The sequence below is a fragment of the Neofelis nebulosa genome, chromosome 12 (genome assembly GCF_028018385.1).
Source record: "Neofelis nebulosa isolate mNeoNeb1 chromosome 12, mNeoNeb1.pri, whole genome shotgun sequence".
NCBI lineage: Eukaryota > Metazoa > Chordata > Mammalia > Carnivora > Felidae > Neofelis > Neofelis nebulosa.
The window spans coordinates 5,795,421-5,807,563 of NC_080793.1; the positions used below are offsets into that span (position 1 = coordinate 5,795,421).

The 12,143-nt window shown below is 61.5% G+C and overlaps 1 protein-coding gene across 3 annotated transcripts in view; it reads left to right on the forward strand.

Moving 5' to 3' along the window:
- FIBCD1 (fibrinogen C domain containing 1) overlaps window positions 1-11,001 on the forward strand; it is a 31,233-nt gene extending 20,232 nt beyond the window's left edge. For all 3 annotated transcript variants that reach the window (XM_058693798.1, XM_058693797.1, XM_058693799.1), the window contains 3 exons: window positions 4,888-4,984; window positions 9,987-10,166; window positions 10,684-11,001. In XM_058693798.1, the coding sequence (XP_058549781.1) occupies window positions 4,888-4,984; window positions 9,987-10,166; window positions 10,684-10,943 (537 nt within the window). In that variant the 3' untranslated portion in view covers window positions 10,944-11,001. The remainder of the gene's footprint in view (window positions 1-4,887; window positions 4,985-9,986; window positions 10,167-10,683) is intronic.
- Window positions 11,002-12,143: the final 1,142 nt, after the last annotated feature.

Here is a 12,143-nt window from a genome sequence, read left to right on the forward strand (position 1 = left end):
AAAAAATTTTTAACGTTTATTTTCCTTTTGAGAGAGAGGGAGGGGCAGAGAGAGAGGGGGACAGGGGCTCTGAAGCGGGCTCTGTGCTGACAGCAGCGAGCCTGATGCGGGGCTCGAACTCGCGAACCGTGGGATCATGACCCGAGCTGAAGTCGATGCTTAACCCGACTGAGCCACCCGGGCGCCCCTATAAAATGGTTTCTGCGGCAGCTTCGTCAGAGTCTAGGGAAAATCCCAGGTGCTGCCTCCTGGGGACCCTTCTAAAGTGGCAGAGACAGCCCCGCCCCATCTCATAGGGTTTGGACCCACCCAGCTCCCGTCCCTGGGTCTCTCTGACCACCTGCCAAGACCCTGCTCAGTGTGGGGTTCGGCTGAGCATCTCCTACTCCGGGAAGCCCTCCTGGAACCCACCCCAGCCCACGGCTCAGCCTCCTCTGAGCTCCAAGTGTAACGACTGTTACCATTATGGACCGATGTGTCTCAACCAGCACATGCAACCATCACCGAATCTTTGTGCGTAGGGGCTGCAGTGGCCCCCCGTTTTACAGATGAGGAAACTGAGGCACAGGGATGGAAGGAGCGTGCCAGGTGAGGGGCTGCCGTGCCCCGGGACTGCTGACTTACGCGTCCACCTTTCCCGGGGCCGTGAGCTCTCTGAGGGCCCGAGCCCACCCGTGAGCCCAGCCACAGCAGGCGGGGCCCGGGGCGGCGAGGCTTTCGTTCCGCAGCACAGAGACGCCAAGACTTAGGTGGGCACACGGCTGGAGCCCCGGCGGAACTTGGTCTCCTGGATGCCAGCCCAGGGCGCTTCCTGGGCCTGGCCCAGCTTAGCCACGCCGGGTGGGCTCCCGGGCCTGGGGCACCCCCTCCGCTTTGAGGAGCCCCCACTCTGCACAGCTCACCACCCTCTTCTCCCCTGCCATATGGGAGCGCAAAGCCCCCCGTCCCCGGCTGAGGTGGGGCGGCTGTGGCCGTCCGCGAGGGCAGGGCCGGTGCTGGGGGGACCACGGAGCCAGGCTCGGGCGCCCAGGACAAAGGAGCCCATCTGTCTCCCGGCGGAGACAAACGCGGGACAGTCGGCCACTCCGCTCGGCCTCCCCCGCCCCAAGTGCAGCGGCTCCTTCCTTTGGAACCGCCCGGTACCATCTGTGGGACCGTGTGGGCCCAGCCCTCCCTTGGCAAAGCCCCCCAAGCGGCACTTGGAAGACACGCCGGGCGGCAGGCACTGGCTTCTGAGAATCCGCATTGAGAAAACACGCTCTGTCTGTCTGCCTCCGTGTCACCTGCTGGAGGGGCCCAGCGACGGCGAGCGTCCAGCATCGGTCACTTTGCGGCCGCAACTCAAGGGAGACGCCCCCGGGAGCCGGGCCACCGAAGATTGTAGCCTTGAGGTTACTCTGTTTCCCTACCTTTTTCCCCTTTTGCGGGGGAGCGGGTGGCAATTCACATCCTACTGGCGGGACAGACGGGACGGAAGCGGATACGTCCATCTTTTACACGCTCCCTCTTCGCGTCTTCCCGTCTGGCTGATCCTTGCTCTGTACTCGAAGGCCTCCTGCCCGGTGACAGCCGTCCACCCAGCGTCCCTGAAGTCCAGCTTGCGGCTCAGCCTGGGACCCCGAGTCCGAGAAAGCGTACTCCTGGGAAGTCTGGAGAGCCAGCGGTCTGGCCTGGCGAACGCCTGGAACTCGCCGGCCCCGTGGCGCTGTAATTGGCTTGAGGGCGAGGCCGGGGGGCCGAGTCTGAGATCCTGGCCGGTGCCGTCGCTCAGTGTTTTGAGCCAAGGAGTAAGGACAGCCCGTGGCAGAGGCCGGCAACGTCCAGAGCCGTGCTTCTCAGACTGCGGGCCGTGATCTCTCGGTCGGTGGCGAGATCAATGGAACGGTTTGTGATCGATACTACGTTTTAAATCAAACAGAGTGTAATAGATTAGGACAGGATAGAAAATATTAGCGCCCAGCCGTCTTACTAAGGGCAAGTATCATTCCAGGAAGGTTTGGTTGCTGATACAAACGCCTGTGGGTGTGCGCGTCGTCACGTAAACCGCGCTTCCCGGGGTCGTGGCCGTGAAGTCTTTTTTTTTTTGTAATTTTTTTTTAACGTTTATTTATTTTTGAGACAGGGAGAGACAGAGCATGAACGGGGGAGAGTGAGAGAGAGAGGGAGACACAGAATCCGAAACAGGCTCCGGGCTCCGAGCCGTCAGCACAGAGCCCGACGCGGGGCTCGAACTCACGGACCGTGAGATCATGACCTGAGCCGAAGTCGGCCGCTTAACCGACCGAGCCACCCAGGCGCCCCAGTCGTGGTCATGAAGTCTTAACCGCAGACCCTCCTCGCGGATGTGTCTGGGCCCTTCGAGGATCATGATTCATTACGCCTGCGGTTAAAGCGTTCTCGCTGGCACACAATTGCTGTGGCTTCTAAGCTGGTGCAGACCCAAACCGTCCGTCGGGGACGTCTGCCACCCTTGTTTGACGGCAGTGTGGTTTCCCCGGGGGCAGGGCAGCCCGTGCTCACCCACCGATGGTGCAGCCAGGCCGAGCCCAGCAGCGCTCCGGCCTGTTACTGGCATCGGGAAAGAGGGGCTGAGAACAGGGTTTGGAGGTCGGCTCTCTGGAGGGAGACAGTTCTGGCCAGTGGCAAATAAGAGTGACGTGGGTGGTAGGACACTGGCCCCTGGGTGTCCAGCCTGGCCTTGGGCTGGGGTGTGAGGTGTGGGTCAGACTGCCCACTCCATGCTCACGGCCGCCTGGCTTCTGTCTGCTGTAGGGACGAGGGGGTCGGGGGACAGGATTCGGTAAATAAGCGTGTGCTCAGTGAGGACTCGACCCCGGCACCTGCTGTGGTGGGCGCTCGACACCAGCTCATCGTGGGTGCCCTGCCCCCTGCTCTTCGATCACCCACCTTCAGGGGAGGGTGGGTGAGGGGCATGGAGGAGGGCACCTGTTGGGATGAGCACCGGGTGTTGTATGGAAACCAATTTGACGATATATTTCATATTTAAAAGATCAGTCCTGCTTCCCGCGTGGGAGGGGGTCCCCTGTGTCCCGCGGCCCTCAGGGAGATGCTCAGTGGAACATCTGAATGGATGAGGGAGGTGTGGGGGTGGGCTGCTGGACAGCCCAGGAAGGACATGCGTAGGGGGCAAGTCTGGAAGGAAGAGCAGGGCATTCCTGGGGCAGGGGCTGCGGAAGAGGGGCAGAGGGAGGCCCGTCGGCCAGGCCTGGGTCTCCATGCGGCCATTCTCCTGCAGCGGGCATGCACCGAGCCCCGACCGTGTGCCAGGCCCCGAGCGTCTTCTCCGTGGACCGCCACGGTCCATGGGGGAGGTGCTGCTGTGACCTCCACTTATACAGAAGGAAACTGAGGCTCAGGTGCAGTAATGGCCAGCGCTCTAGGTGGCGGGGCCCAGGTCCCCACCATCCCACACCCCGCCCCCGGCCCCCTGTCTCCCCAGCCCCCTCCTCCCTCCTCCCGCAGAAACGGGCTCCCCCCCTGCCTTCTGCCTTCTGGAGGCTTCTCAGGGGAGTGTCTGAGCTTCTGCCAGGATTAAGCCTTTCAAAAGGCGCGTGCTCAGGGTCCCAATCCGGCCCGTCAATACCCGCTGCCCACCACCTCTCAGATCTCTCCGAGCCTGATCGAATTTCCTTCCCCAGCCAGTCCCTTCTGAGCATTTCCACCTGTCGGGGGCCAGGTTTGAGGTAGCGAAGCCACTCCCTGACGTCACAGCTGCCCAAACGCCGTGACTGACGGGTCCCCACGGGCAGGGGCAGAGCAGGAGGCCAAGCTCACGGCAGATGATGCGCCCGGGCGGTTCCGGGCGACCGAAATCAGGCTGCTTAGTAATGAATCCGGCCGGCAGGCTGCTGGTGCCACAGCCAAATCTCTAACACCTCGCACGCGGTACAGATGGAGGCGGGGGGGGGGGGGGGGGCAGAGGGGGAGCGGGTGCTGCCTCGGCAAACAAGCAAGAAAAAGGCTTGTTACACAGAACGAGTTGGAAGGGGAGGGGGGCGGGAGGGGGCAGCCAGGAACGGGATCGTCAGCGGATCCTGGAAATACTCAAGGCAGCTCTCTGGCCTGGACCAGCGTGGTACTTATTTGAAAGCAATTTAACCGATGGGATTCCTGACTCCCAAATCAAGAAGGTTATTAAAATGGAGAACAGAGGCAGCTCGGCTGCTCATCGGTACCCTAGTCACACCCCCGTGGGCTGTGGACTGCTGTCCCCCCGTCCCTAGTCACACCCCCGTGGGCTGCGGACTGCTGGCCCCACCCCCCACCCCCCAGGAGCGGCTGGGGCTCTGGTTCCCCAAGCCCCCACTGATCCCCGGGCCCCGGGCTTCTTATCCCGGGGGGAGGGCATGCGTGGCTCTGGCAGAATCATTCTGCGACATGGAGCTCTGGAGACTTCGGGGCATGTGTGTGGGTGTTCTCGCTTTTTACCAACTCGAGAATGGATTTTTTGCTCAGTTTCCTTTTGACCCCGGGGAAAGATACTAGGGCCCTTGCCCACGCCTCTTATTTGACCAGTGGGGAAACTGAGGCCCAGGCCGGGGTGGGGCCAGTCCGGGGTCGTCCAGCAAGGCAGCAGAGGTGGGCCCGGAAGCCAGGGTTTCGGCACCCGGGTCTAGCAGGATTCCTTCCTGAGGGGCCGTTTTGGGGGTCTGGGGGCATTTAGTCTGTCCCACCTTGTGCCACCATGAAGGCCCCTGAGTCCCTGCTCTGCTCTGGGTCCCGTGCCGGGGGCGGGGAGGGACCAGGGAGCCGGGCCCCTGCCCTCCACAAGCAGGCAGGTGGAGGGAGTGCCTGGGGCTGGGGACACGTTGGGGTGGGCGTGGGGGGGCCCGGGGGCTGTTGGCCCCAGCTCTCCATACTTTGCAGGTGTTTCAGCGCCGGGAGGACGGCTCCGTGAACTTCTTCCGAGGCTGGGAAGCGTACCGGGACGGCTTCGGCAAGCTCACGGGGGAGCACTGGCTAGGTGAGGGCCAGGACACCTCCCTGCCGAGGGGACGCGCCCTCCCCGGGTGGCGGGAGGTCACGGTCTCCAGAGGCCTCCACACACCCGAGCCAGCTCCCAGGCGTTGCCCGGAAAGGCGTTCCGTGCGTTCAGCTTGTCTGCGGTCAGTGAGCAGGAGGCCAAAGGAAGAAGGGGCGCAGTGAGACGGAGGGGGGGGGGGGGTCCCTTGGAGGGGTGTGTGTGTTTCCAGGCGGGACGGCCGGTGGCCATCCTGGATCCAGAGAGCTGGGAGCAGGGGCAGGGCTCGGTTTCGGGTACGGGGAGGGCCAGAACAACCCCCAAACTGCCCTGCCCTCGGGGGTCTGCAAAACGCCCGAGGTGTGCTTGGGGCACCAAGGCCATGACTCCCAAAAGAGAGGCCACAGTTCCTGAGGCCCCAGGGCACGGCGCTCGTTTCCCATCTTTGGCACACGGTCTGTGCGGAGCAGAGTAAGGGCTCAAAAAGCTCGTATCCATATTATGTTTAGATACTTACTATTTATCTTTAAATTCACGCAGCATTTAAAAATTGGGGTATCTTACATAATGTCATTCGGAAGCATAACATCCATAAAAAATCACAGGTCTGAGGTCTTATATATATTTGGGAGGGAGTTGGGACTCGAGGTGAGGTTTTCTTTATTATTATTTGAGAAAGAGAGAGAGAGAGAGAAGTTGAGTGGGGAGAGAGAGAATCCCAAGCAGGTTCCATGCTCAGTGGGGAGCCTGATGCGGGGCTCGATCCCACAGCCCCTGGGATCATGACCTGAGCTGAAATCGAGTTGGACGCTCAAGTGACTGAGCCACCCAGGTGCCCCTGCTTTATGTATATATAATTTACTGTTTTAAAGTGCACAGTTCAGGGTTTGTTGTTGTTGTTGTTGTTGTTGTTGTTTTGAGAGAGAGAGAGAGAGAGAATGCAAATAAGGGCAGAGAGAGAGGGAGACACAGAATCGGAAGCGGGCTCCAGGCTCCGAGCTGTCAGCACAGATCCTGACGTGGGGCTCGAACTCGCGAACCGCGAGATCATGACCTGAGACAAAGTCAGATGCTTAACCGACTGAGCCACCCAGGCACCCCCAGGGGGGGTTAATATATTCAGAGTTGTGCAACTCTGCTAATTCCAGAACGTCTTCTCCACCCCAGAAAGCTCAGAGCCCTGTGCCCCCGTTAGCAGTCACCCCCATTTATATTTTCAATATATATTAAAACCGAGGTGCCTGGCTGGCTTAGTCAGAGGAGCGTGTGACTCTTGATCGCGGGGTCATGAGTTTGAGCCCCACGTTGGGTGTAGAGGCGGCTGAAAGACATAAACTTTAAAAAACAAAATAAACACACAGCACGGGAAAGACACGCCATGTTTGAATGGCCTCCCACACCCCAGGGCACACCGGCCCCACTCTGGCCTCCCCAGGCATGGACATCTGGGAACGTCCCTCCAGTAGGGCTGGGGCAGCTGGGCAGGAGGGAGAGGAGGCGAGAACAAAGGCACGGGGCGTGTGGCTGGGCTCCAGGTGGGCGTCAGGAAGGTCGCAGGCCTGTAGGGCTTGCTTTCAGGGGACCTTCTGGGGGAAGGAGAGGGTCAGTCCCAGAGGTGGGACCGGGCACGTGCCCGCTCGCTGTGTGCGCAGAGGCACCCGGCTGGTGATCTACGCTGTCATTTGCCTTATGTCCGTCTCCCGCCTCCATGACCCTGTGATGCATGAGGACAGGACCCTCTCTGTCCTGCCCTGCCCTGTGTCCCTGTTACCAGGAAGGGGCCGGCTGCAGGAGAGGCCAGTGTGGACTTCATCACCACGGTCTCTGCTTAGTGCCCAGCCCACCCTATACACTTCAGCCTTGACCCCTCACACCCACCCTCACAGCTGCACTGCTGTCCTCCCCTTTTATGGGTGAGGAAACCGAGGTCCAGAAAAGAGTGGTGTGTGTGTGTGTGTGTGTGTGTGTGTGTGTGTGTTGGGGTGGAGGACGCCTGGGCAGGATTCACGAGCTTTAAAGTGTACCCTGAACTAAGTGAATGAGAGCAGGGGCGGGATAGGGGCCGGGGGAGAGAAGCTTCTAGGTGGGAGACCCTTCCCTGGTCCCTCAGCCCCACCCCGCCCCCAGGTGGTTGCGTAAAGACAGGGAGAAGCTGGGGGGGGCGGGGCTGTTTCCATATCACCCACCCACCCCCTTAGAGCAGCGTTGGTGACCCTGCCACTCACGGCATCTTAATTGAAATCTATCAGCAGCCACCGAAGCTTCGGGAGGAAGCATTTAAGCAGGGCCTCGATTAGCTCCTGGCAGACAGGGAGCCCTGAGGAGAATGTCAACGTAGCCCTCTACCACCCTGCCCTGGCTGTTCCCTCCCTCTGCTTTTCCACACTCCCCTGTCCCCTTTCATCCAGGGTTTTGTCTTCTATTGAGTTATGGGAGCTCTTTATATATTAAGGTTATTGATTCTTTGTCAGATATACATGATACATATTTACTTCCAGTCATTTGTCTTTTGGCTGCTTTTCTGTTGCTGTTGTTAAATTATTGCTGATTTCCTAGATGTTTTAAATTTTTATGTAGCCAATTCTTGCCAGTTTTTTCCTTCCTATCCTCTGGGCTTGAGGCCCTGCTTTCCCCTCCCGGTTTTCTAAAAATGTCTCCTATCTTAACAAAAAAAATTTTTTTTCTTTAGTGTTTGTATTAGGTGCGGATCCGTAACCCATCTGGGAGTTTGTTCGGGGTGACGATATGAGGGTTGGAGGTCTGAGTATTTTTCCTCTTTTTTTTGTCTTTAATTTTTTTTTTAACGTTTATTTTTGAGACAGAGAGAGACAGAGCACGAACAGGGGAGGGTCGGAGAGAGAGGGAGACACAGAATCCGAAACGGGCTCCGGGCTCCGAGCGGTCCGCCCAGAGCCCGACGCGGGGCTCGAACTCACAGACCGTGAGATCGTGACCTGAGCCGAAGTCGGACGCCCAACCGGCTGGGCCCCCCAGGCGCCCCTTCCTCTCTCTTTTAACCCCCCAGCCGCCTCTTCCTCCAGCTTTGATGGCGATGGGGGCCCCGATCTCAGCTCGCCATCCAGGGGCCCAGCGAGGTGGCGGGGGGCGGGGCAGGGGGGGCGGGAGTGTCCTGGCGGGTCGGAATTTCTGCAGGGGCTGCAGAAACACAGAAAGTGAAGAGAGAGGGAGAGCAACCCCACAGCCCCCACCCGGCCCCTCCTCCAGGGCACCCTGCCCAGGGGCCCCTCGCGGGCACTGGGATGGCCCGTCCAGCTTAGCCCAGAGGAATGATGTGCCAAATGTGGGCCTCTGGGCACCAGCCACCACTCAGTGATGGGGAAAAGGGATTCCCCAGCGTCCCTGCCAGGCTGGTCTCCCTCTTGCCCTGTCCCTGGAGCCGATGATCGGTCTCGGACAAGAACTGAGTAAGGGCAAGGCGTCTGGGCCAGTCTGTCTGGGTTCAACTCCTAGCTCTGCCACTTACCAGCTGGGTGACCTGGGCCCGCACCTTAACCTCTCTGTGCCTCATTTTTCTCACCTGTAAAATAGGGATAATGAAGCCCCTGCCTCGTTGATCATGACAGCAGGAGCAGCAGACACCCGGGTAACGTGTGCAGCGGGCCAGGCGCTGTTCTAAGAGCTGTACAGGGATTCTTTAATTAAATTGGACTCATTCTAATTCTGCTGGATTCATTAACCCCCGAGAAGTGCTCGGAACGGTGCCCGGCATTCGTAAGTGCCGTCCAGCTGGTGGCTGTTGTCGCCCCTGCCCTTACAGCTTGTGGAACCCGCCTGGCCCTTCATCTCAGCCCCGTGAGGCCCACTCCGCAGGTGTGCCAGCCGGGGCCCCGAGAGAGGGACAGCGGCTTGCTCTGAAACTCCAGCCCGGCGGGGGAGCAGAGCAGAGCAGAGAGGCAGGGAGACGAGACCCTTCTGCTCTCAGAGCCCGGTCCTGGCCAGGTCCCGGGAGAGTAGGGCGGGCGGGGTCTGCCGTGGCCCCTGCGACTTCACAGCAGCTTCTCCTGTGCCCCCGACCTAGACCGTGGGACCCAGGCTTCCTTCCGGCCTCGCTGGGGGAGGGTCCGCACAGCCTTCTAGCCCCGTTAGCTTGCACACCCCGGCCCCACCGATGGGTTTGGAGCTCAGGAGGGAAAGGCTGATGAAGTGTCACTCGATGCTGATAAGTTGTAATTTTAATTAAACGCCCTCGTAATCAAGAGGTAATCAAACTGGCAGGGAAGCACCTCGAACGTGAGTGTGTGGGAGGGAGGGAGGGCGCGGGACGATGGGGGTGTGGGGGCAGGTACAGGGCCAGGCCCTGGAGACAGCAGGAGACTCAGCCCTCCCACTTCTCCTGCTCAGCCACTAAGGCAGCATTTATTGAGCACCTATGGTGGACGGAGCCCCGCTCACATGCCGGGATTCAGCGTCAACGGGACAGTCCGTTGCTCTCATGGAGCTTCCACGGTGGGGGGCAGGCTGTGGGGGCACAGAATGATACACACCAACGGGGGGAGCAGCTGGGTTGGCAGAGGTCCTCGGCCCAGACAGGAGGCCAGGCAGCCTTCCCCAGGTGCGGCCTGAAACGAGCAGAGCATAACGTGGGGGAGTAGGGACAAGTGTCCCAGGCAGAGGGAACAGCATGTGCAAAGTCTCAGAGGCCAGTTTCAGGGAGATATATACGAGTCCCAGATCCTTTCCGGCCGGAGCCCTGAGTGGGAGAGAGGACGAGGGGGGTCGCCACCCCCAACCCAGATTTTCCGGGTTCCTTCTGAAACCTACAGTCTTTCTACTGACCTTCCACTCAAACGTTTGGAAAGCAGAGCCCGACTTAAAGCCCGACAGAGAAAACCAAACACGAGAAACGGTCGGTCCTCGGTTTGTTGCCAAACACAGGCTGGCCCGAGCCACGTGCCCTCGGCTCTCGAGTCGCCCCAGTTCCCTCCCGCGGGGGTCACCTTGTGAGCCCCTCTCCCCACGTCTGCCCTTCCCTCCCCGACTCCAGGGCTCAGGAGGATCCACGCTCTGACCACGCAGGCCGCCTACGAGCTCCACGTGGACCTCGAGGACTTCGAGAACGGCACGGCCTACGCCCGCTACGGGAGCTTTGGCGTGGGCTTGTTCTCCGTGGACCCGGAGGAAGACGGCTACCCGCTCACCGTGGCCGACTACTCGGGCACTGCAGGTGGGACCCCGGGGCGGCAGCGGGGAAAAGGGAGGGCAGGTGTGGGGGGACGCCCACCAGTCTCCCCACTCAGGAGGTCAAAGAAGCCCCAGGCCCAGTGCTTCTGGCCTCCACCTTCAAGTCCCACCTGGCCCCCATCCCGGCAACGCAGAGCACCGGGGCCCGAACTGCTCACCCATTTGGCAGACGGGCAAAGGGAGCCTCGAGCCAGGCAGCAGGACACCCGGGGCTTGTGTTCCGCTGGGCCTCTAAAGTGTGGTGGCTGCACCTCTCTGGGCTGGGTTTCTCTTCTGAGACGGAGGCAGGAGGGCAAGGAGAGGGAGCGCATGAAGAAGCTGGGAGAAGGGACAGAGACGGCCAGGAGCCAGGGACAGCCCGGGGACCCCCAGGGCGGCACCGTGGGCGCACGCGAGCCGCACGCGAGCCGCACAGCGGGGGCACGCGTGGGCCACCGCGCACGTCCAGGGGAGGCGCCCTGAGGACGCAGCGGCGTGCGTCTGTGTCTGCGCCTGCGCAGGGGACTCCCTCCTGAAGCACAGCGGCATGAGGTTCACCACCAAGGACCGCGACGGTGACCACTCGGAGAACAACTGCGCGGCCTTCTACCGCGGCGCCTGGTGGTACCGCAACTGCCACACGTCCAACCTGAACGGGCAGTACCTGCGGGGCGCGCACGCCTCCTACGCCGACGGCATCGAGTGGTCCTCCTGGACCGGCTGGCAGTACTCGCTCAAGTTCTCCGAGATGAAGATCCGGCCGGTCCGCGAGGACCGCTAGCTGGGCGCTCCCCACCCTGGCCCCCCGCCCCCACCCATCCCTGCGCGCCCCCGCCCCCCCCCCCGTGGTCCCCGAGCCCAGCCCCACCCTGCATCTCCCCCCACCCCCCCGACGCCCACCTGCCCGCACGTGGCCGACCTGCTCACGTGTTGGGGGGGGGGGTTGTACGTCCCCTTCACGCTGTCCTCACCCCTCAGTTCACCTCTGCTGATGGGGGCGGGGCGACTCGACACCCCCAAATTCTGCCCGCCCGGACTTTGGCTCCTGGGCCAAGTGTCTTGACTTCCCGTGCTCAGCAGTCTGCCCGGCACCCCGGCAGACCCTCCGCTTCGCCCGTCCAGACACCCAGCGTTATGGGGGCACAGGGCAGGGGCCGGCGGCACCCCCAGCAGCCTTTTCAGGAGACGGAGGGAGTGTCTGGTCTTTCTGAGTCAGGTCTGAGGCCAGCCGCCTCTGGCCTCGAAATTTCACTTCCCTGGTGCCTGAGGATCCGGCCTCTCCCCCAAGGACCAGACAAAGGCTGGACAGCCATATGCCAACCCTTCCCCCAGGCCGGGGTGCGGCTGGCTGCCGGTGGGGACTCCTACCCCGGGGCCAGTTTCCTGGAGCTCCCCCACCCCCACCCCTGTGTTCCTGAAGGCCTGGGAGGTCCTCAGTCCCTTTGGCTGCTGCGCCCAGCCTCCTGCCTTCCTGGGGCGGCGGAGCCCCACCCCACCCTATCCTCTTTGCCGCGGGAGGCTGGGGCAGGTCCTGAATCCTCTGGGCCTGGCCGGTGAGGATCTCTCTTTTCTGGGCTGCCGTGGGGCGTGTCCCACCATTCCCAGGGACTCCGGGATCCTAGGGCCCCCTGGCATCAGGCCTGCAGGGGGGAGCGTGGACCAGGAGGGGCTGGGTGGCCGTTAGCCCTTCAGCCCCCGAGACTGCTGTCTCAAGTGGGGGCGGCTGCCCCCTGCTGGTGACTCTGGGCACTGCCAAGACTCGCTGGGCAAATGGGGGAGACTGAGGCACCACCAGACGCTCGAAACCATCTTTCATTGAATCCTCCCAATGCCCAACATACTATCACTCTACCCCTCCCCCTCCCCATAAGAACTGGCCAAGATGAGCGGCCCTCAACCTGATATCAACCCGCTGGGACCCCAATGCCTTTGCCCTCAGAACCAAGCACCAGGCTGTTTTTCTACGTTCCTACCTGTGGGG